Consider the following 24,480-nt stretch of genomic DNA (forward strand, 5'->3'; position numbering starts at 1 on the left):
AAGCAACCACAACATTCAACATCCACATCATCATCATCATCCCGTTGAACAATACATTACAACACTTAAACTCACTAAGCCTATGTATTGGACTAAATCTGACCAGGCTGACAGCATGGTCCTGCATATCATAATTGCGGCGGCGATCTCGTTCTCGGGCCATTTTGGCACGATGACGCAAACAGCAAATGACAATAAATGCCAAAATGGGAAAGCCAAAGATGCACGAGACAATCGGTATAACAATGGATTCCGGTGATACTGTAACGAGAAGAGGGAGCAGGGGAGAGAGAGGAAAAAAGAGAAAAAGAAAATAAAGAAAACACACATTAAATATGTCATAATAAGCTTAAAGGAATTGTTTGTTGTTGTTATTATTATTATATACAAATACACAAAACGCTTATAGTTATTAAAAGACACTACTAAGCCATTTAGGAGGGCGGGGGAGACGATTCGATTTCTTGCCAAAAAAAACGTATGAAAGGAATTATAAGAATGTATGAAACTAAATGAGAGAGCTCAAAGGAATATTTTTCGTTTTCTTTTGTTCTTATAAATTACTATTATTAATAATAAATACGAATTATTAATAAGCAAAAAATAAATATTCCTAATAGACCAGGGAGCGTATAATTAATATTATTTATGGAGCACTTGACGGCATAACTTATACGTTCAATAAAATTAAGTTGTTTTTATTTTTTTCCCCATTTCTAGTAACAATTCAGTTACTAATTCGTAAATTCAGCTAACAAAAATCAATTCCGCAAGCTTTTAAATAAAAAATACCAACAAATAATACCTCTAGAAACATTCTTGGGCTTTTTCAGCTACTTAAAAATTAATTCAGCTAACGATTTTCCCTATTCAGCTACTATAAAATCAATTCAGCAAGCTTTTATATATAAAATGACAACAAATAACACCTCTGGGGGCATACTTATGCTTATTCAGCTATTAAAACCTGAATTCAGCTAACGATTTTCCCTATTCAGCTTCAATTAAATCCATTTAGCAAACTTTTTAAATAAAATGTTTCTCTATAATAACTTTAGCAGCGAGTTTAATCATATTCAGCTACTAAAATATGCATTCAGCTAACATATTTTCCTATTCAGCTACTATGAAATCAATTGAGCATGATTTTATGTCTAAAATTTTACACTATAATAACTTTAGAAATGAGTTTAGTACCATTCAGCAACTAAAATATACATTTAGGTAACATGTTTCCCTATTCAGCTACTATAACATCCATTCAGCAATCTTTAAATAATAACATTTCACCAAATAATGACTTTGGATATACATTTAGAGCTATTCAGCTATGAAAAAATTAATTCAGCTAACGATTTTCTCTATTCATTTACTATAAATTTTTTTAGCAAACATTGTTTTACCCTACATTAACCTTGGAAACTATTATAGACCTATTCAGCTACTAAAATAGGAATTCAGCTAACAATTTTAACAACATTTCCCAATTCAGCATCCATAAAATCAATTCAGCTACTATTAAATCAATTCAGCAAGCATTCACAAATCAAATTTGACCCTATAACAACTTTTAAAACAAGTTTAATCATATTCAGCTACTAAAATATGTATTCAGCTAACAATTTTAGCAATTCAGCTACTACGAAACCAATTCAGCAAGTTAAAAAAAGTAATAGTTCAGCTAATATTTACTGTGGAGACTAGTTTGTAGTTATTCAGCTACTATAATTTTAATTCAGCTAACAATTTCAGCAATTCAGCTAATAAAAATTCAATTCAGCATAAATTTGAGGCATATAATCATTTTAAGCACATGTTTCGGACCATTCAGCTACTAAAATATGTATTCAGCTTGCAATTTTATCAATTCAGCAAGCTTTCAGAAATAAAATATCAAGTAATAACAGCTTCGGAGACATGTTTAGGCCTATTCAGCTACTAAAATATAAATTCAGCTGACAATTTCATCAATTCAGCTACAATTTCACATAATAATTATTTCAAACATATGTTTCAGCACATTTAGCTTCTGAAAGATGAATTCAACTAACAAGCAAGCTTACGAAACAAAAAATAACCTATCGATGACTTTAAAGGTAATTTGGGGGTATTCAGCTACTAAACCATTAATTCAGCTAACAATTTTAGCAATTATGCAAGCATAAATTCAATTCAGCAAACTTAGAAAACAAAAAATAACATAACATTAGAGGCAATTTTGGGGCTATTCAGCAACAAAAATATGAATTCAGCTTGCAATTTTATCAACTCAGCAAACTTTTAAAAGTAAAATATCAAGTAATAATACCTCCGTATATATTTTTAAGCCTATTCAGCTACTAAAACATTAATTCAGCTAACAATTTTAACCATTCAGCTAGCATAACCTAAATTCAGCAAGCATAAAATGAATTAACTAAATATTTAAACACACAAAATGTACCTAATATTAATTTAGAACACCTGTTTCAGCCCATTCAGCTACTAAAACATTAATTCAGCTGACAATTTTAACAATTCAGCAAGCATAAGATCTATTCAGCAAGCCTTTTTAAACAACAATTGTGCCTAATAAAAATTTTGGAGTCGTATTTCAGCACATTCAGCTACTAAAACATTAATTCAGCTAAAATTTTATCTATTCAGCAAGCTTTGAAAACAAAAAAATTACCTAAAAATTACCTTGGTGGCATGTAAAAGGCTATTCAGCTACTAAAACTCAAATTAATCTAAAAATTTTTGCAATTCAGCTACTATAACATTTATTCAGCAAACTTTTAAAAATGAAATTTTATCAAATTTTAACTTTAGATACATATATATACATATTTAGGCCTATTAAGCTAAAATTTTAACCTATTCAGCTACAAATACTATTTTTTTCCTTTTGATTTTTTTTTCTTTCTTTCAAATTACTTTAGGGATTTTATTTATCTTCTATTGGCTCCAAAGCAATTATAGAGCATGTTAAACAAATATTTACTCTGCAAAATCAAAACCAAACAAAAAATAAAAAAATCACAAAAAACAAATTCTCTAATATATTTGTTTATAAATAAATAATTATATAGAAATTGCCAACATTTATTTCTTTTTGGAATATTTGTTATTGCAATTTGTACACAATCTTTATATTTACATCAATTGTTGTCCCTAGGCGCCAAAGACACCACTCACACATGCACACACACACTCGTGCATATGAATAGCCCCCCATACAAACTTGTTTGTGTTTGCTTAGTGCTGTGCTTGACCTTTTTTGTCTCCCACACTCCTCTCTCTCCTTCTCATTAAGAGCCTGTGCTGTTTTGTTCCACTTTGAGACTCATTAAACAAATAACAGTTCTTCTCTATTTTTGGCAGAGGGTGTTGTTGTTGTTATTAGTTTTTGCTGTTGTAAATAAAAGTAACTGCAACTGATTAGTGTTGTTAATGGCCGTAGTATTTTTGTGTGGGTTGCGTGTATGTGGTGCCTGCTCGTTTGTGCTTCTGCTAAGTGTGTGGTCCATTACGTGTTGTTGTGTGTTTTTTACAAATGTTGACAATCATGTCTAAATACTTTTTTGACCTTTACTCTTTTTTTTTTGGTGTGGCCACGGTTATCTTCAGCCAGTGATATAAATATTTATGTGTACATGTGTGTGTAAGTACGTGTGTTTAGTTTAATGCCTCAAGGAATTAACCTTAAAAAGATATGGTTGTTATTTGTTCGTCTCACTAAATGGGTTGCTATTTAAAGTTGTGATATTTGTTAACACAGGATGATATATTCGTGTTTATTAGGGTGGGACGGAAACAAATAATTTAAGAAAAACATTTCAATAATAAAAAATTAAATTGAAAAAATAAAAATGGTGAAATTTTAGTTTTAAAAAACTTGCTGAAAAATTTTTTTTAGTAGCTGAATAGAAAAAATTATTAGCTGAATTCGAATTTTAGTAGCTGAATAGCCCCAAACTAGTCTCCAACGTTATTTTTAGGTGAAACATTGCTTGCTGAATATAGTTTTTAGTAGCTGAATAGCTTACATCGCTTGCTGAATGCATGCTTTAGTAGCTGAATAGCGACAATTTATTTAAAAAAAAAATTGTTGACTCCATTTTTACCAGCTGAATGGATAAAATTGTCAGCTGAATTCGAATTTTAGTAGCTGAATAGGGCCAAACTTGACTATAACATTATTTTTAGGTGAAACTTTATTTGCTGAATTAAGTTTTTAGTAGCTGAATAGATAAGATCGCTTGCTGAATGCCTGATTTAATAGCTGAATAGAGCCAAACTTGTATCCATTCGATTTTTAGTAGCTGTATAGCCCAAAACATATCTCCAATGTCATTTTTAGATGAAACTTCATTTTTAAAAGCTTGCTGAATTAGATTTTTAGTAGAAGAATAGCTAAAATCGCTTGCTGAATTCGTTTTTTAGTAGCTGAATAACACAAAAAATGTTTTCAATGTTATTATTAGATGAAATTCTTTAAAACTTGCTCAATTAATAAAATTGACAGCTGAATTCATGTTTTCGTAGCTGAATAGACCTAAACAGGCCTCAAATGTTATTATTTGGTAATTTTATAGGAGCTGAATTGGTGAAAGTGTTAGCTGAATTCGAATTTTAGTAGCTGAACAGACCATAGCTGGTTATTAATGTTATTTTTTCACTTTTAAAAGGTTGCTGAATTGGTTTTGAGCAGTTGAATTGATGAAATTGTTAGCTGAATTATTATTTTAGTAGCTGAATAGACCTAAACATGGTTCAAGTGTTAGTATTGTGTTCAATTTTACCTTAAAAAGCTTGCTGAATTGATTTAGAGTAGCTGAATTGATGGAATTGTTAGCTGAATTCGAATTTTAGTAGCTGAATAGACATAAACATGCCTCAAATGGTTTTCTATTAGTTGAATTGGTTTTCGAGCAGCTGAATTAATGAAATTGTTAGCTGAATTCGAATTTTAGTAGCTGAATAGACATAAACATGTCACAAATGTTGTTATTTGCTAGAATTTCATCTTAAAGGTTTTGCTGAATTGGTATACGTGTTAGCTGAATTTATGTTTTAACAGCTGAATAGCCCCAAAATGTTTTCCAATATTATTATTAGTTGACATTATAGATAAAAAGTTTGGTGAATTGCTTTTTTAGTAGCTGAATTGATGAAATTGTTAGCTGAATTGTTTGTTTAATAGCTAAATTGAAAAAAATTTTAGCTGAATTCATATTTTCGTAGCTGAATAGCCCCAAAATGTCCTCCAAAGTTATTATTAGTTGAAATTCCAAGCATTCTTAAAGCTAAATTTTTATCTCCCGTACCCTCCTCACAAAATAACTGATGTTGACCTTACCCTTTCTGGATCACTCACCTGTTGGATAAACAATTATAGTTGTGGCACGATTTTTATTGCCCGCTATAAATGTGGCCACCGTTTGGGCCGTGGGAAATGCCGATGCTGCTGCCACAGCTGCCGCTGTATTTGTGGCTGTTGTCGTCTCCAAGTGGCGCACGGTGCCATTTGTTAGTGACGTCACTGCCATATCGGCTGCTGCCACCGCCGTGGCATAAGTGTCAAAGCCATCCATTAGATTACCATCACCAATCAGGCCACTGCCATTATTAATGCGACCATAAACGAAGTCATCATCATTATCATTGGAATAGGGCTGTGATTGGGATGGCCTGAATTGTGGTGAGCCGGATATTAAGCTGGGGGTGCCATCATAGTATTGTGATGGATTGTAATCTAGTCCTGTGTTGTTATTGTTGTTGTTCGATATATGTCCCAGAGTTTGGTTTGGCATTGCTTTCAGCCGTTGGGCGGAGGATGATGAGGAGGCATTCATGGCCTTGGAGACCTTAGATGTCAGCTGGGATGCATTCGAATCTGTGGGCTTATATACAAAGGCAGAGTCATTTTCTGCAGCATGTTGTTGTTGTTGCTGTGTATTATCTGTAGTTAATGTGCTGCTAAGAATTCTCATTGTTGGTGTTGTTGTTATTGTTGGGGGTTGTGGGGTGTTTGCTATTGGCGGTGGCAGCATTACTGAACTAATTATTGTTCGCGTCGGCCCACTGGCTAAAGGTGTTGCTATTGTTATTATTGTTGTCAATAATGTCAACAGCAGTTGTTGTTGTGAAATAATTGCGGCTATTGTTGTTGTTAATTTTTTTCACACTCTATCTTTGATGACAATATTACTGGTTAATAATTTTCCTTTACCACGCTTCGTTGACGGCACATCGTGTTGTTGTTGTTCATTTTTGTTTTTTTTTTTGTTCTTGTATTTTTTATTTTTGTTCTTCTTATTATTTTCAAGGTCTCTTCTTCATTGTCTAAGCTATCTTCTTCTTCTTCTTACTTCTTTGTAATGTCTTGAGATTATTACAGCTTTGTTTTGTTTGTTTTTATGATTAACCTTTCTTTTTCTGACTCTGAAAGAGAAGAAGAAGAAGAAAAAAGTACGAAAGAACTTGTTTAGTCGTCTGTTACATTGTTATTTAGATTTGTTTTGATTTATAGGCTTATTATTATGTTAACTAGACTATTGTCTCACTTCGTTCCCTCTCTCACACACACACACACACACACCCATCACACATAAGCTCTGACACATTTTTCTGTCATCTCCTCTCACACTCCTCACAACTCTGTTACTTGCGTTTGTTGTAACATGACATGATAACGGGCATAGCCTCCCTCTCTCTCTCTCTCCCCTCACACACTCTCCGTTATTCATCCATTTAGAAATGTTAACGTTATACTCTAGAGCGTATGATTGTTTGATACGCCTACTAATACAATATTAATCATACGTCTCCATGCACAGTTGTGATTTATGGGAATTTTTAATTGGGACAAACAATTTAAACGAAAAATCGACCAAAATATTAGAAAAATACCAAAAAAAAAAGAAAAAAAGTTTTTTATTTAATTCCGACCAAAAAATAAAACACTGAAAAACAAACACAGAAATAAAAAAGGGAACTTTTTGGAAAAATAAAAATAATAAATTCCGACCAAAAAAAAAAAAATATATCCAAAAAATACAAAACAATAAATTCGAAAAAAATAGAAAATCAAACAAAAATTAGAAACTGACCATTAAAAAAATCGGCCAAAATATTTGAAAAAAAATCCGACCAAAAAAATAACTCTTAAAAAAGACCCAAAAATACAAAAAAAAAATTGGAAAAATGATGATAATATCATATTTCGGTAACTAAAATCGAACAAATTATTAGCAAAAAATCTTCAAAAATCCCAAAAAAAAAATAGGAAATTAACCAAAAATTGGAAAACTGACAATTAAAAAAAAATCGACCAAAATTTTAATTTTTTTTTTTTTTTTTTTTTTTTTTTGAAAATAAATTCCGACAAAAAACAACACTAAAAGGACCCAAAAATACCAACAAAAAAACTATTTCGGAAAAAATCATTTTTGAATAAATTCTAGATGCTATCGAAAAAATAGGTTTCTAAAAACATAACACTGAAAATATATTTGCTAACAAAAATCAAGCATATTATTAGCAAAAAATCGACCAAAAATTAGAAACACGACATTTTAAAAAAATTACCAAAAAATAATCAAAAATATCAAAAAATAAAATATCCTTTTTTAAATACATTCCGACCAAAAAGACAAAAAAAAAAAATATCGACTAAAACATTAGGAAAAATTCCCAAAAATTTTATAATTAAAAAAATCCACCAAAAACCGACCAAAAAATATAAAATCGACTAAAAATGTTTAAAACCGTCCAAAAATTAGAAAACCGACCAAAAATTGGTGAAACTAATAAATGTTTAAAAACGACAAAAAAAATAAAAATCACCCAACATTTTATGAAACTTATAAAAGTTTTGAAACGGACCAAAATATTTTAAAACTAATAAAAATGTTGAAACCAATAAAAAGTTTTAACAACAACCTAAAAATTGATCAGAAACAATTAAAACCGACCAAAATTTAAAAAACGACAAAAAATTTTTAATACCGTCCACAAATTAGAAAACCGATAAAAAAATTGGTAAAACTGATAAATGTTTAAAAACGACCAATTTATGTTTTAAAACCGACCAAAAAAATTTGAAACTCATAAAAATTTTAAAACTAACCAAAAATGTTTGAAACTGATAAAAATTTTAACAACAACCTAAAATTGGGAACCGGCCAATAAAAATTTTGAAAACTACAAAAAATTTTAAAATCGACCAAAAGTAAGAAAACCCATCAAAAATGTTTAAAAGCGAGCAAAAAATTTAGAGATCTACCAAAAATCAAATAATCGACCAAATTAATCATAAAGCTGACTCACAGTTATAAAACCGACCAAAAACTTTTGAGAACGATATAGTTTTTTTAAAACTTACCAAAAATGATTAAATTAACCAAACATTAGAAAACATACCAAAAAATATTGTGATTTATAAAAAATCGACCAAAAAATTTGAAACCTACCAAAAATTCAAAAAATCGACCAAAAATAAGAAAACAGACCAAAAAATTTTGAAAAACTGACCAAATAATTTGAAAATCGACCAAAATAATAATAAAATCAAACAGAAATTAAAAAAAAACTAACCAAAAATGGTAAAATCGACCAAAAAAGATTGCCGACCAAATATTTTTAAAACTGATATAAAAAATTTGAAACTGAGCAAAAAATTATAAATTTGACCAAAAATTTCTGAAACTGATCAACTTTTAAAAATGACCAAATAATTTTTAAAGCCGACCCAAAAAAATTTTGAAACTGATAAAAATTTTGAAATTTGAATTTTTTCAGGTCACTATTCGGTTTTTCTTCCATACTCACATAGAAAAATCGATGCAGAATATCCACAGATTTCTACATATAAATAGACCCCCAAATAGTTTTTAAATTTAAAAAAAATGTTCCAATTTCCATAATCAAATCGATTAAAATCCTCACACAAAATAAAAACCTGCATCTAGGGGGGCGTATAATTACTGTCAGCACGTATACGCCACAGTGGCCCATTTCAATATTTCCTTAAATAAACATTATGTTTAAGTTTTTGAAGTCAAAAAAATTATGGCAATTTTTGCCAACACTTTAAGTCGTCCATCCATACACAAACCTCAGATATATTTGCCATCCTTCCTTACTTTTTAAAGTCCTAACAAAATGGAACTATTCTCACACTTTTTCTTTCCCACCATTATTGTTTTGTTGTTGCTCAGTGGCTGAGATAAAGACAATACAACAACAAAACAATTGTAATTTACATTTGCTTAGGTTTTTGGTCTGGTCTGCTGTTCTGTTCTGTTGTTTGACTCATCGAAATAATCTTGTAAAACCCAAATGAAAACCCATAAAACGTGTTATGTGCCGTGTGTCTTGCCCACCCATGGGGACACAGCTGGCTTCGATATCCATATTCTGGTCTGTTTGGTGTTGTTCATGGTGCAGCAATAAATAATTAAACACTACACGTTCCTAGCGCTATATATACATGGAATAAGGACCACGAATATATTACGTGCAAATATGTCGTCGTTGTATTTGGGGTGTAGAAGAAGAAAAACAATGTTTTTTGGCAGGAGGAAATGGAACGTATAAGTGTTGTCACAAGTTATACGCCCTAAGGTACAGCAATGGAGAAGCTAATAATGTATGGTAGTATTTTTAAATTTTCTCCTTTAAGATTTAATTTTAGACAAATGATGCCAATGAAAAAAATATTCAGCATAAAATTTCACTAGGGGTCTACGAACAAAATAGGTCGCTAGCTATACTATTTATCACAGAAATATCTTCAAAAATTGTTTTAAAACTTCATTTTGGGTCAATTGCGTTGTTTTTTCAATTATGGACCAATTTCTCCCCAAAATCTTAGTTCTTGGATGGTGATGCCAATGGAAAAAATATTCCCTGTAAAATTCCACTATAGGTCATCGAACAAAAGAAATCGATAGCTCTACTATATATTGCGGAAATATCATCAAAAAATGTTGTAAAACATTTTTTGAGTTAATTTCGTAGTTACATTCATTATGGGTCAGTTTCTCCCTCAAAGCTTAATTTTAGGACGTTAATGCCAATGGAAAAAATATTCCTTATAAAATTCCACTATAGATCATCGAACAAAAGAAATCCGTAGCTATACTATATATCATAGAAATATCAGCTAAAATCTTGTTCAAGCCTTCACTGAGTAATTTTATTAGTATTTTCCATTTTGGGCCAATATTTCCTTCAAATCATAATTTTAGGAGGATGATGTGAATGAGAAATTTATTCGTCATAAAATTTCACTAAAAGTCTCCTATACAAAGAAATCTCTAGCTCGGCTATGTAATCGAAAAAATGTAATTTTATTCATACGCTTCAAGTGGTACCATATAACGTATAAGTATTGTCGTTAATAATACGCCACTCAAATGTCATGATATTCTAACACAAATCTTTATAATAGAAGGCTGATGTAAATGACAAAAATATTCTCTATCAAATTTCACTATAGGTCATCGAACAAAAGAAATCGGTAGCTCTACTATATATCACGGAAATATCAGCTAAAATTTTGTACAAACACTAACTAAGTAATTTTGATAATATTTTCAATTTTGGGCCAATATTTCCTTCAAATCATAATTTTAAGAGGATGATGCCAATGAGAAATTTATTCTTCATAAAATTTCACTGTAGGTCAACGAACAAATGAAATCGGTAGCTATACTATATGTCAGGAAAATTTCGAGATAAATCATGGACAACAATTATTTTGCGCTAATTTCATAATATTTTCCATTTTGGGCCAAAATCTCCCTTAAATTTTCATCATAGGCAAATGATGTCAATGAAAAAAATATTCTTCAGGAAATTTTACTATAGGTCGTCGAAGATATAAAATCGGTAGCCATACCATATATATAGGAAAAATCCGCACACATTTTGTTTAAACATTTTTTGTATAAATCTCGTATTATTTTCAGTTATGGGCAAATATCTCCCCGACATACTAATCGTAGGGGGATAATGCTAATGAGAAATTTATTCTACATAAAATTTTACTATAGGCTATCGAACAAATGAAATCGGTAGCTATACTCTATATCACGAAAATATCGGCATAAATTATGCGCAAACATTATTTTCATGGTATTTTCCATTTTGGGCCAATATCTCTTTCAAATCGTAATGTTAGGAGGATGATGCCAATGAGAAATGTATTCTTCATAAAATTTCACTATAGGTCACCGAACAATAGAAATCGCTAGCTCGACTATATATTTATAAAATATGGATTTCAATTTTGTTCAGTGATTTTTTTTTAAATGTTCTTAGTATTTTCAATTTGAGGTCAAAATCTTCCATAAATCTATATTTTAGGCAAGTGATGTCAATGAAAAAAATATTCTTCAGCAAATTTCACTATTGGTCTCCAAACAATAGAAATCGCTGGCTCGACTATATATTTATAAAATATCGATTTCAATTTTGTTCAACAAGTTCTTGAAAATTTCCATAGTAATTCTGATTTTGGTTCAAAATCTTCCATAAATCTGCATTTTAGGCAAGTGATGTCAATGAAAAAAATATTCCCCATAAAATTTCACTATAGATCTCCGAACAAAAGAAATCGCTAGCTCGACTATATATTTATAAAATATCGATTTAAATTTTGTCCAACAAATTTTTGAAAATTTTCATAGCAATTTCCATTTTGGCTCAAAATCTTCCATAAATCTCCATTTTAGATGAATGATATCTATGAGAAAAATATTCTCCAGGAAATTTCACTATAAGTCTGCTTACAAAAGAAATCGATGGCTCCACAATATAAGCGGAAAAATCCAATTGTATTCATACATTTCAAATGGTACCATGTAACGTATAGGTATTGTCGTTAATAATACGCCACCCAAAGCACATAATATTTAATTATTATTTTTGACATTATTTTCTTCTTAAATACTTTTTTTAGATTTCAATAATATGTTTTGATTATTTTTTTAATTTTTTAAAAAATTTTCAAAATTAATTTTTTTTAATTAAAAAAATGATTTTTTTAGTTTTTCTTCAAAATCTTTTTTTTTTTATTTCAATTTTTTACTCTTTTTAATTTTTTAAAATTTTTAAAAAAAATTATTTTTTTTATAATTTTTTTTTTTTTTTAATTAATTTTTTTTAAATTAACTTTTTTTATTAATATTTATTTTTTTTTAATTTTTTAAAAAATTTTCAAAATTAATTTTTTTTATAAAAAAATGATTTTTTTAGTTTTTCTTATCTTTTTTTTTTTCAATACTCTGTTTTGAATTTTTTTTATAATTTTTTTGAAATTAATTTTATTAATTTATAATATTTATTAATTTATAATTTTTTAGTTTCTATTTTTATAGAACAAAAAATGTTTTAACTTATTTTTAATATTTAATAAATTTTTTTTTCTACAACTTTTTAATTTTTTAAAATTTTATTTTTTTTTTGTTTTAAAAAAAATTATTTTTTTTAGTTTTAATTTTTTTTTCAAAACCTTTTTTTTTTTTGTTGATTTCAATACATTTTTTCTTATTTTTTTTTTTATTTTTTAAAAAATTTAATAATTTTTTATTTAAAAAAAATTAAATAATTTTTTATTTAAAAAAAATTTAATAATTTTTTATTTAAAAAAAAATTTAATATTTTTTTATTTAAAAAAATTTAATAATTTTTTATTTAAAAAAATTTAATAATTTTTTATTAAAAAAATTTAATAATTTTTTATTTAAAAAAATTTAATAATTTTTTATTAAAAAAAATTTAATAATTTTTTATTTAAAAAAATTTAATAATTTTTTATTTTAAAAAAATTCAATAATTTTTTATTTAAAAAAATTCAATAATTTTTTATTTAAAAAAAATTCAATAATTTTTTATTTAAAAAAATTAAAAATTTTTTTTTTAAAAAAATTAAATAATTTTTTTTTTAAAAAAAAAATAATATTTTTATTTAAAAATTAAATTATTTTTTTAGTTTTTTTATTTTTATTTATTTTTTTATATTATGATTTAAAAAAAAAATATTTTTTTAAATTAAAATTTATGTTGTCAGCATTTAAAGCAACGTCACTTTCATTCGAAATTTATGGCCACACATTTGTCGAAGTTTCTTTTTTTCTTTTCATTTTTTTTTTCGTTTTTTTTTCTGTTTCAGTTTTGGGCGATAAAACTCAAATGGCACACTTTGTTGTGGAGGAATAACTTTTCAAATTTCCTTAAAGAAGGGAGGGGGTGACCACCTCCCACCCCTTCTCATATTTTCCATTCATTTTTTTCTCAATTGAAATCATCATCATTTTCATTTATAAGTTTTATTTGCAACAAGCACACATACACACTCACACACATACAGATATGTCGTACCCAAAAAAACGGAAACCGAGATTTTTATTTTTTTCAGTATTTTTTTTTTCAAAAAAAAAATATTTTATTTTAATTTTTCATGTTGTCTATTATATTCCGCCACCGCCATAACACGTTTCCGTTTCCTTTACGAAAATATTTTTTTTTTCGTTCCGTTACTTTTTTTCTCTCAATTTTCGTCGTGATGTTCAACGTATCCTTGCCGCCATAAAACTAATAAGAATTTCCATAGCAAATGGTCTTTTTATACAGCCAAGACTTCCAGTGGTACAACATAAGAGAAAGAGAGAGAGGTAAACTCTCTCAAGAGATTTGGTCGCTTCATTAAACTGTAAACAAATGTCTACTCTCTTAGCAACCTGGAGATGTTTCTATCTCTTGCTCTTTTTTGCGTTTAAAATAAAATTTTCGAAAATGTTGCATTTCCATCAACACCATTCCGACCTATCCCTCCAGATTCGGGTGTATGTGTCAGGGTGCTGTTGTTGTTATTGTTATGGGGAAATAAATAAACATTGCTTTGTTGTAAATAATTGAAGATTGCTGCCATCAGCATCGTCATTCGCATCACTTTGATATGAAATATATTTTCAATTGTTTAATTTTTTTGGAAGGTGTGAATTGAGTAGCTCTTTAAATTTCACTATAGGTCATCGAACAACACAAATCGGTTATATATCACGGAAATATCCGGATAAATGTTGTTCAAAAAAGTTTATGGAAAAATTTCGTAGTGTTCCCTAATAAGGTGACAATAACTCCCTCAAAACTTAATTTTAGGAGGATGACATCGATGGAAAAAATATTTCTTGTAAAATTTCACTATGGGTCATCGAACAAAAGAAATCGGTAGCTATACTATATATCACGGAAATATCTGCATAAATTATGGTCAACTAAAATTTTAGGTTAATTTCATGGTATTTTCCATTTTGGGCCAATATCTCCATCAAATCATAATTTTAGGAGGATCATGTCAATAAAAAAATTATTCTTCATAAAATTCCACTATGGGTCATCGAACAAAAGAAATCGGTAGCTATAATATATATCACGGAAATATAAGTTTAAATTTCGTAAATGCACTAATTGTGTAATTTTCAAAGTATGTTCAGTTTTGGCTCGATATCTCCCCTAAGGTTTAATTTTAGGCAGACGATATGAATGAGAAATTTATTCTTCATAAAATTCCACTATGGGTCATCGAACAAAAGAAATCCGTAGCTATATCCTATATCACAGAAATATCTGCATAAATTATGGTCAACTATTATTTTAGGTTAATTTCATGCTAATTTTCATTATGGGCCAATATCTCCATCAAATCATAATTTTGGTGTGATGAAGTCAATGATAGAAATATTCTCCATAAAATTTCACTATAAGACTCCTCGCAAAAGAAATCGCCAGCTCGGCTATATAATCGGAAAAATGTAATTTCATTCATACGCTTTAAATGTTACCATGTAGCGTATATGTATTGTCGTTAATAATACGCCACCCAAATCTCATGATATTCTACCACAAATCTTTATTGTAGAAGGGTGGTGTAAATGGCGAAAATATTCTTTATAAAATTTCACTATGGGTCATCGAACAAAGGAAATCGGTAGCTATAGTATATATCATGAAAATATCAGCATACATTAGGTCAACTATTATTTTAGGTTAATTTCATGGTATTTTCCATTTTGGGCCAATATCTGCCTCAAAACTTAGTTGTAGGAGGGTGGAACCAATGGAAAAAATATTCCTTGTAAAATTTCACTGTGGATCACCGACCAAAAGAAATCGGTAGCTATAATATTTATTAGGAAAATATCAGCATAAGTTATGATCAGCTATTATTTTAGGTTAATTTCAAGGTATTTTCCATTTTGGGCCAATATCTCCATGAAATCATAATTTTGGTGTGATGAAGTCAATGATAAAAATATTCTCCATAAAATTTCACTATAAGTCTCCTCGCAAAAGAAATCGCTAGCTCGGCTATATAATCGGAAAAATGTAATTTCATTTATACGCTTCAAATGGTACCATGTAGCGTATAAGTATTGACGTTAATTATACGCCACCCCAAATGTCTTGAGATACTACCACAAATCTTTATTGTAGAAGGCTGGTGTAAATGACAAAAATATTCTTTAGTAATTTTCACTATAGGTCATCGAACAAAGGAAATCGGTAGATATACTATATATCTCGGAAATATCAGCATACATTAGGCTCAACTAGTATTTTAGGTTAATTTCATGGTAATTTCCATTTTGGGTCAATATCTCCTTGAAATCATAATTTTGGGGGGATGATGTCAATGAGAAATGTATTCCTCGTAAATTTTCACTATAGATCAACGAACAAAAGAAATCGATAGCTCGACTATATATCAATAACATTTCGGGATAATTTATGGACAACTTTTATTTTGCGGTAATTTCATAGTGTTATCAATTTTGGCTCCATATTTCCCTTTAGATTCCATTTTATGCGGATGATATGCATGAGAAAAATATTCCTTATAAAATTTCACTATAGGTCATCGAACAACTAAAATCGGTAGCTATACTATATATCATGGAAATATTAGCTTAAATTTTGTACAACTCACTAACAGAGTAATTTTCATAGCATTTTACATTTTGGGCCAATATCTCCTTCAAATCATAATTTTAGGAGGATGATGTCATTGAGAAATTTATTCTTCATAAAATTTCACTATAGGTCACCGAACAAAAGAAATCGGTAGCTATACTATATATCACAGGAAAATATTAGCATACATTAGAGTCTACTACTATTTTAGGTTAATTTCGTGGTATTTTCCATTTTGGGCCAATATCTCCCTCAAAACTTAATTTTGGGGCAATAAAGTATGTGACAAAAATATTCTCCATAAAATTTCACTATAGGTCTTCTCACAAAAGAAATCTATAGCTCGACTATATAATCGGAAAAAAACCATAATTTTATTCTTACGCTTCAAAACATGGCCAAATGGTACCATGTAACGTATAAGTAGTGACGTTAATAATACGCCACCCATACGCCATGCAATGACATTTTGAGAGAGAAAATACCTCAAATACAATTTTGTTTTAATTATTTTCATTTTTTCTTGTGCATTTTTTTCTTCTTCTTCTTCCTCAATACCCCACATCGAATCCGTGCTGTAAACCGCTAAATAATGCAAGAGGTAAAATTACCATTCAGCAATTAATAAATAAATAATTTATTAATGGAATATTTTGCGCACATTCAACAAGGTTGCTTTTGTTTATTTTTGGAATTTGGAATACAAATAGAAACAACAATAACAACAAATGGAATCGATATAAATAACAACAAAATTGGACACTTGTACACAACAAAAAAAAATAATCAAAACTAAAAAATATGGAAATAATCAAAAAAATAAAATATTTTTAATATTTATAAAAATTGCAATCTCGTGACTAATATTTAATGGGTTTGTGTAGAAAATTTTGAAAACTTGTAAATATTTCAAGGTCCCTAAAATATGGCAATAAATTTACATTAAAATGTCAAGACATAGGGGTGGCGTATAATTAACGGCAATACTTATACGTTACGTGGTACCATTTGTCTTGGTTTGAAGCGTATGACTAAAGTTATATTTTTTCCGGGTATATGGCGGAGCTACCAATTTCTTTTGTATGGAGACCCATAGTGAAATTTTATGGGGAATATTTTTGTCATTGGTATAATTCGCCTAAAATTAGGATTTAGGGGAGATTTTGGCCTATAATTACAAATATCCCAAAAATTACCCACACAATGTTTGAAAGAAATGTATGTGGATTTTTTCCTGATATATGGTATAGCTACAGATTTTCTTTGTTTGGGGACCCATAGTGAAATTTTATGAAGAATATTTTCCTCATTCGTATTATCCTCCTATAATGACTCCTTGAGGGAGATTTTGGCCCAAAATTGTAAAATACCACGAAATAACCCCGAAAAATGTTTGAAAACAATTTATTGGAATATTTTCAGGACATATACGGATAACTACGGATTTATTTTGTTCGGAGGCCCATAGTGAAATTTTATGAGGAATATTTTTGACATCGACATCATTTGTCTAAAAATGGGATTTAGGGGAGATTTTGACCTGTAATAAGAAATACCACGAATTTAACCAAGAAAATGTTTGGAAAAAATGTATGCTGATATTTTCCTTATATATAGTATAGCTACGGATTTCTCTTGTTCGGAGACCCATAGTGAAATTTTATGAAGAATATTTTCCTCATTGGTATTATCCTCCTATAATGACTCCTTGAGGGAGATTTTGGCCCAAAATTGAAAATACCACGAAATAACCCCGAAAAATGTTTGAACACAATTTATTCGAATATTTTCAGAACATATACGGATAGCTATGGATTTCTTTTGTATGGGGACCCATAGTGAAATTTTATGAGGAATATTTTTGACATCGACATCATTTGTCTAAAAATGGGATTTATGGAAGATTTTGGCCTGTAATTAGAAATATCACGAAATTAACCCAGAAAATGTTTTGAAAAGATGTATGCTAATTTTTTTCCTGACATATAGTATAGCTACGGATTTCTTTTGTTCGAAGGCCCATAGTGAAATTTTATGAAGAATATTTTTCTCATTGATATTACCCTCCTATAATGAATCCTTGAGGAAGATTTTAGCCCAAAATTGTAAAATACCACGAAATAACCCCGAACAATTTTTAAAAACAATTTATTCGAATATTTTCTTGATATATAGTGTAGCTGCGAATTTTTGTTTTTGTTCGGAGACCCATACTGAAATTCGATGGAGAATATTTTCCTCATTAGCATTAATCTTCTAAATCGAAGCCTTAAGGGAGATATTGGCCCAACATTTAAATACTATGGAATTAACCCAATATACCTGTTGATCCTTATTAATGCTGATGTTTTCCTGATATATAGTATAGCTACGGATTTCTGTTGTTCGGAGACCTATAGTGAAATTTTATGAAGAATATGTTCCTCATTGATATCGCACTTCTAAAACGATGTCTTAAGGGAGTTATTGACCCAAAATTGTAAATACTAAAAAATTTACCCAACATAATAATTTTCGGTAAAAATTTATTTTGATTTTTTCTTGTTATATATAATAGGTACGGATTTCTTTTGTTCGTGGACCCATAGAGAAATTCTATGGAGGTTATTTTTTCATATACATCAACCCGCTAAAATAAGGATTTGTGGGAGATATTGGCCAACAATTGAAAATTCTATAAAATTAGCCCAAACAATTTTTGGTCAAAATGTATGCTAATATTTTCGATATATATTGTATAGCTACGGATTTCTTTTGTTCGGAGACCCATAGTGAAATTCGATAAAGATTAATTTTTTCATTTATATCAACCCGCTAAACTAAGGATTTGTGGGAGATTTTGCCAAAACAAAGCTGAAATATTACGAAATTAACCTCAAATAATTTTTGATCGAACTCAATGCCGATATTTTCCCGATATACAATATAGCTACGGATTTCTTTTGTTCGGAGACCCATAGTGAAATTCAATGAAGAATAATTCTTTCATTTACATCAACCCGCTAAACTAAGGATTTGTGGGAGATTTTTAGTCAAAATGAAAAATACTACGAAATTAAGCCATCATATTTTTCGACACATTTTTTTTTCAAGAAAATTGCCAGATTTTTTTAAGAGCATATTATGAAGTTAGGGGAAGTGTCCGGATTTTCTTTTTTTTTGTTTTTAATACATATTTTAATTTTTTAATATTTTTCGTAACCGCTAACATACATACATACACACACACACCACTATTTTTCCTATGCCGCATCCTTCTTTTTTTCTCTCTCCTCCCTCCTCCTTCCTTCTTACCCCAATGTTAAGGATGCTATAAATTTCGACCAGTTTATAATGTCAAATATATTATGGCATACTAAAAATAATATTAGCCTAGACACCAATCAAATTTCTGTTCTAAAATGTAGAGTAGTATAACAATAATGTATAACAGTTTTATAAGTTTGCTATAATAAATAATTTGCCATAAAAATCACAAAAACCTTGACTATAAAAAAATTCAAATAAGAAAATAAGAAAATTAATAAAAAATATTACGGCTGTTCCATTATTTCAAATTAATAAAGGAAATAAATCTAAAACCCATTTCGAAATATAATATTTTTGTAGCTTCTGTGACAGTGTCATAATTAATTAATTTCTTAGATATTTAATTTTATTTAATAATAAATATTTATTCTAATAATATTGTTAATCCTTCCTGTAAATAATTTCCATTTGTAATAACGCTTTACTGCATCAATTTCCACAAAATTTTCCAATTTCCCATGCCAATTAATAACAATTGTTGCATTTTGCCATACGTCTTTGCCACAGTAGCCATCCCTCAATCACCAAGCATTACTCGAGAAGGCTATCAATTCACTGTGAATTGCAGCTCACATATGGCTTGTCAGTCTGTTGGCTGTTCTACGCATTGAGTCTTGCATCTTCCAAACAAATTACATTTTTTTTAATAAATTTAACGTTTTTTAAGCCCTAAAAACATAAACAAATACAAAAAGTAAGTGGCAGCTGTCAAATAAAGAAATAAACAATTAAAAATTCACAAAAATAAAGCAAAATAAATCTCACTGAAGCATGTCGTCCTCGTACTCTATGAAGGCGACGTGACTTTTTTTGCTTTGATTACATAAAAAAATCGGAGGAAAAGGAGGACAAAAACAAAACAAAAGTGAACAAACAAAACAAAGAAATAGGGGGAAAAGGAAGGAAACAACAAACAAAACAATAACATCATCACTGTGTATTTTTAGGCTTGCTGGCTGTCTGTCTGTTCCTGTCTGTTGGGCAATTGCACATACACTTGTTGTTGTTATGTTAGAACTTATGGAAACCGCATCAGGCGGTGGAAAATAAAAACAACAAGACGAAACAAAAAAAAAACACACAAATCACACATCAAAAAACAACGCAAAGGAGAAGGGGAGAGCAGCAAACGAGGTGGGCAATAATGAACTTGAATATGAAGAAAAACTTGTATTTTTTTATTTTTTTGTAAAAATACAACGCAATATCTATTTTCAGAACCTTACCGAAAAATAAAAAAATCGCCAACAATTGGAAAAAGGATTTCTGCTGAAAGCAAAGGTTTTCCTAATTGGTAGCTGCCGTTTTGGGCCGTTGCAGTAGTGGTGGTCAGCATGTCTGTACGTTTATTGACCTCGCGACTTTTTAAACATGGTCGTTTTTTGCTCCAAAGCTATTGGAAGAGAGATATACACACCAACATTTTGGAACAAAATCAACAACGAACCCGTCAACAACGTGTACCACCGATAGCAGCATCGGTGGGTAAGGTAAGCCTTGACAACATTATTTGTTAAAATTCTGGGTAAAAATATGTCTTTCCAGAAATCCGCTGCCCGTGGTGCCATAAATGCCGTAGCTGGTAGCTCCAAAGCCGGTGTTGCCACCGGCCAATTGGCCGCCAATGTACCCCATTCGGCGGGCATTTTCCGCTTTGGCCAACAGGCCCGCAAGCTGTTCATTGATAACATCTTAAATCGTGTCACCACCACCTATTCAGCTGAGCTAAGGACCCAGGCCACCAAAAAACTATTCTATGGCGATTCGGCACCATTTTTCGCCCTCATAGGTGTCAGCCTTGCCTCTGGGGCTGGAGTCCTCACAAAAGAAGACGAGCTCGAAGGTGTCTGTTGGGAAATACGAGAGGCAGCAAATCGTCTACAAAACTCATGGAACTATGATGAAGTATCCGAGACCTTAGATACCTCATTTAGTATTGATAAACTCTCAATTGGTCCCGCCATTGCCAAAGGTTGTGCCGCTGTGGTCTATGCTGCTTCCTTTAAAAATAATTCCACTTTAGATTGTGCACCCGAAGCACCGGAAATTATTGGCTCACCCACAACATCGGAACATAATTCTCCTGCAGGACGTCAGCCACAACCATTGCATCAACAATCCTTCCGTCCGGAATATATTACGCCCATCCAGAATATATCGCGTTTTGTTCACAATTTTGGTGGTTCTGTCGATAATGTCCAGTTGTTTAGTCAAACATCGGCGGCAGCACAATTTCGTGATGTCTTGGAGGCGGAACGTAAGCTGGAGGATTTAAATCAAAGTAAAGATTTTAAGTTGAGCGGAAATTCGGAAGTGGAATTTTCGGGTGTTAGTAGCGGTACAATGGGATTGGTGAGTTGAGGGAATTTTTAATATTTTTTTTCGAAAGCAAAATTCGGAAGGCTATGCAGTCGCTCCTGGGAAGACTTCTATAAGTACAAGACCCTCCTGGAAGAAAACTCTTCTGAGAGGATTTCTATAAGTACAAGAGGCTCATGAAAAGTGTTCTATATGTATAAGCCCTCCTGAGAGGTCTTATAGAAATAGAGGACCCTCTTCAAAGGGCTTCTAAAAGTAGAGGACACTCTTAAGATGTCTTCTATAAGTACAGGACCCTTCTGAGAGGTCATATATTAGTAGCAGACCCTCCTAAGAGGTCTTCTATAAATATAAGAGGCTCATGAAAGGTGTTCCATAAGTATAAACCCTCCTGAGAGGTCTTATAGAAGTAGAGGACCCTCTTGAGAGGTCTTATAGAAGTAGAGGATCTCTTAAAAAGCCTTCTAAACGTATAGAAGCCTCCTCAAAGATCTTATATTAGTAGAAGACCTTCCAGAGAGGTCTTCTATAAGTACAAGACCCACCTGAAAAGTTTTCTATAAATAGAAGTCCCTCTTCAGAAGTCTTCTATTGGTATATGACCCTCCTGAGAGGACATTTATGAGTATAAGATCCTGTAGAGAGGCCTTCTATAAGTAGAAGATCTTCCTGACAGGTCTTCTGTAAGTATAAGACCCACCTGAGATGTATTCAATTAGTAGAAGACCCACCTCAGAGGTCTTTTATGAGTAGAATATCCTCCTGAGAGGTATTCTATAAGTAGAAGACCCTCCTCACATGTCTTCTATAAGTAGAACGCCCTCTTGTGAGGTCTTTTATGAGTAAAATACCTTCTTAAGAGGTCCTAAAACACTCCTGCGAGGTCTTATATTAGTATTAGACCCTCCTGAAAGGTCTTATATGAGTATAAGACTCTCCTGAGAGGTCTTATGTGGGTATAAGAGCCTCCTGAAAGGTCTTCTATTAGTAGAAGACCCTCCTAAGAGGTCTTCTTTTTATTTTTACCCTTTTAGATTAAATCACTTTTTCTTCCTCCTCCTTCCAGCAAACAATGGACACCTCTGCCACAAATGCCAATATCCATCGCTATCCTTTGGCCCTGAAAATGATGTTTAACTATGATATCCAAAGTAATGCCTTGGCCATTCTACGAGCGATGTATAAAGAAACTGTCCCAGCAAGGCAACGATACATCAACGAAGCGGCCGAATCATGGGAACAACATTTACAAGATCAAACCCTTACCCTACCACCACATCCAAATATTGTCTGTATGTACGGATTCTTTTGCGATGAAGTTGGTAATTTCCCAGATGGTCATTTACTCTATCCGATTGCCCAACCGCAACGCATTAACCCCAATGGCTATGGGCGCAACATGTCATTGTATTTGTTAATGAAACGTTATGATTATAGTCTGAGATCCTATTTGGATTCACATCAGCTGTCGACACGTTCGAAATTGTTGTTGTTGACCCAATTGTTGGAAGCTGTGGCCCACATCAGCCGTCATGGTATTGCTCATCGTGATATTAAATCGGATAATATTTTAATTGAACTGAACGATGATGATTCTCCTCCGATTTTGGTATTATCGGATTTTGGCTGCTGTCTGGCTGATCGTATTCATGGTCTACAAGTGCCTTATACCTCATTTGATATTGATAAGGGTGGTAATGCTGCGTTGATGGCCCCGGAAATTATCAACAAGCAACCAGGACCATTTGCGGTATTGAATTATTCGAAGGCCGACTTGTGGGCTTGTGGGGCAATTGCCTATGAAATTTTTGGTATGCGTAATCCATTTTATTCCGCCAGTGGTGGTCGAGCGGTGGAGACATATTCTCTACGCAACTCGGATTATAAAGATGATGATTTGCCCGCGCTGACAGAGGAGTGTCCCACCTTGGTGCAACAATTAATTTACAATATCCTATCGCCGAATCCATCGAAGCGTGTGAGTCCTGATATTGCTGCTAATGTCATGCAATTGTTTTTGTGGGCACCATCCAAGTGGTTGAAGGTGGGCGGTATGCCCAATAGTGCAGAGGTGAGTAGGATAAATTAATTTTCTTATCAGGAAATTTTTAATAAATTCTCGCTTTTCAGATCCTCCAATGGCTTTTGTCCCTGACCACCAAAATAATGTGTGAGGCCAATTCCCAGCCGGTGCCCCACCTTGGCAGTTATCAGCAATCTGGTAGACGTACTTATGTAGAGTATTTGTTGATATGCAGTTTCTTGGCCCGGGCCAGGCTACGACGCATACGAGGTGCCCTCAATTGGATACAAAGTACGGTGGCTTAAATTCCGAACCGAACCCAAGGAAACGAACGAGCGTAGCTTCTACTCCTAGCCCCCTTAGCTTTTGGATTAATTTCAAATTTTTGCAAAAAAAATTTCTCACTCAAACAAAAGTCTGGAAATGAAAACGTTAAAAACAAAATACATTTGTGTGATATCTAGGATTTTAAAGAAAACAAAACAAAAAAAGAAGGAAAAGCGAAACAAAAGAACTATTTTATTTTTTGTGTGTAAAAAAAAAGAAAATCTAAATCTATATATTTTTCATATGAATTATTTGTATACAACAACACGATTGTTTTTTTTTTTTTAATTGTCAGCGAAAAAATCTACTTCTATTACTACTTTAAAGGCTTCTTCTACTAACACTAATTGTATTAATTATTAAATATTATAATTTTTTTAATTAGTTTCCATTAAATACTGCTTAAGTAAAAGACACCATCTACCCGGCAGATGATATCGGAAAAAACGATATCCGAAAAAATGCCACAACTAACTAACCGGCAAAAATTCAATATTTACCCCCTTATGAAAAGAAAAGTGAAATGCTTTATTTCCAAA

The 24,480-nt window shown here is 31.1% G+C and overlaps 1 protein-coding gene across 2 annotated transcripts; it reads left to right on the forward strand.

The window, feature by feature from the left end:
- Positions 1-20,581: 20,581 nt before the first annotated feature.
- LOC133328512 (serine/threonine-protein kinase Pink1, mitochondrial) lies at positions 20,582-23,925 on the forward strand. Of its 2 annotated transcripts, none has more exons than XM_061537076.1 (4): positions 20,582-20,762; positions 20,818-21,624; positions 22,658-23,662; positions 23,722-23,925. In XM_061537076.1, the coding sequence occupies exons 1-4, from the start codon at positions 20,607-20,609 to the stop codon at positions 23,917-23,919; spliced, it is 2,166 nt and encodes a 721-aa protein (XP_061393060.1). In that variant the 5' UTR covers positions 20,582-20,606; the 3' UTR covers positions 23,920-23,925. The 2 variants fall into 2 exon arrangements, with proteins under 2 accessions (XP_061393060.1, XP_061393059.1); XM_061537075.1 differs by having other exon boundaries at positions 20,582-20,730; positions 20,768-21,624.
- Positions 23,926-24,480: the final 555 nt, after the last annotated feature.

This window comes from Musca vetustissima, unplaced genomic scaffold (assembly GCF_032173495.1).
Source record: "Musca vetustissima isolate MV318-11 ecotype Yass unplaced genomic scaffold, APGP_CSIRO_Mvet_v1 utg3263, whole genome shotgun sequence".
In the NCBI taxonomy this organism is placed as follows: Eukaryota; Metazoa; Arthropoda; class Insecta; order Diptera; family Muscidae; genus Musca; species Musca vetustissima.

Bases quoted from the DNA above. Each gene is read 5' to 3' on its own strand.
- LOC133328512 (XM_061537075.1), top strand. From the start codon at position 20,607: ATGTCTGTACGTTTATTGACCTCGCGACTTTTTAAACATGGTCGTTTT. The intron at 21,625-22,657 runs GTGAGTTGAGGG...TCCTCCTTCCAG, and splicing joins GTAGCGGTACAATGGGATTG to CAAACAATGGACACCTCTGC. The intron at 23,663-23,721 runs GTGAGTAGGATA...CTCGCTTTTCAG, and splicing joins GTATGCCCAATAGTGCAGAG to ATCCTCCAATGGCTTTTGTC.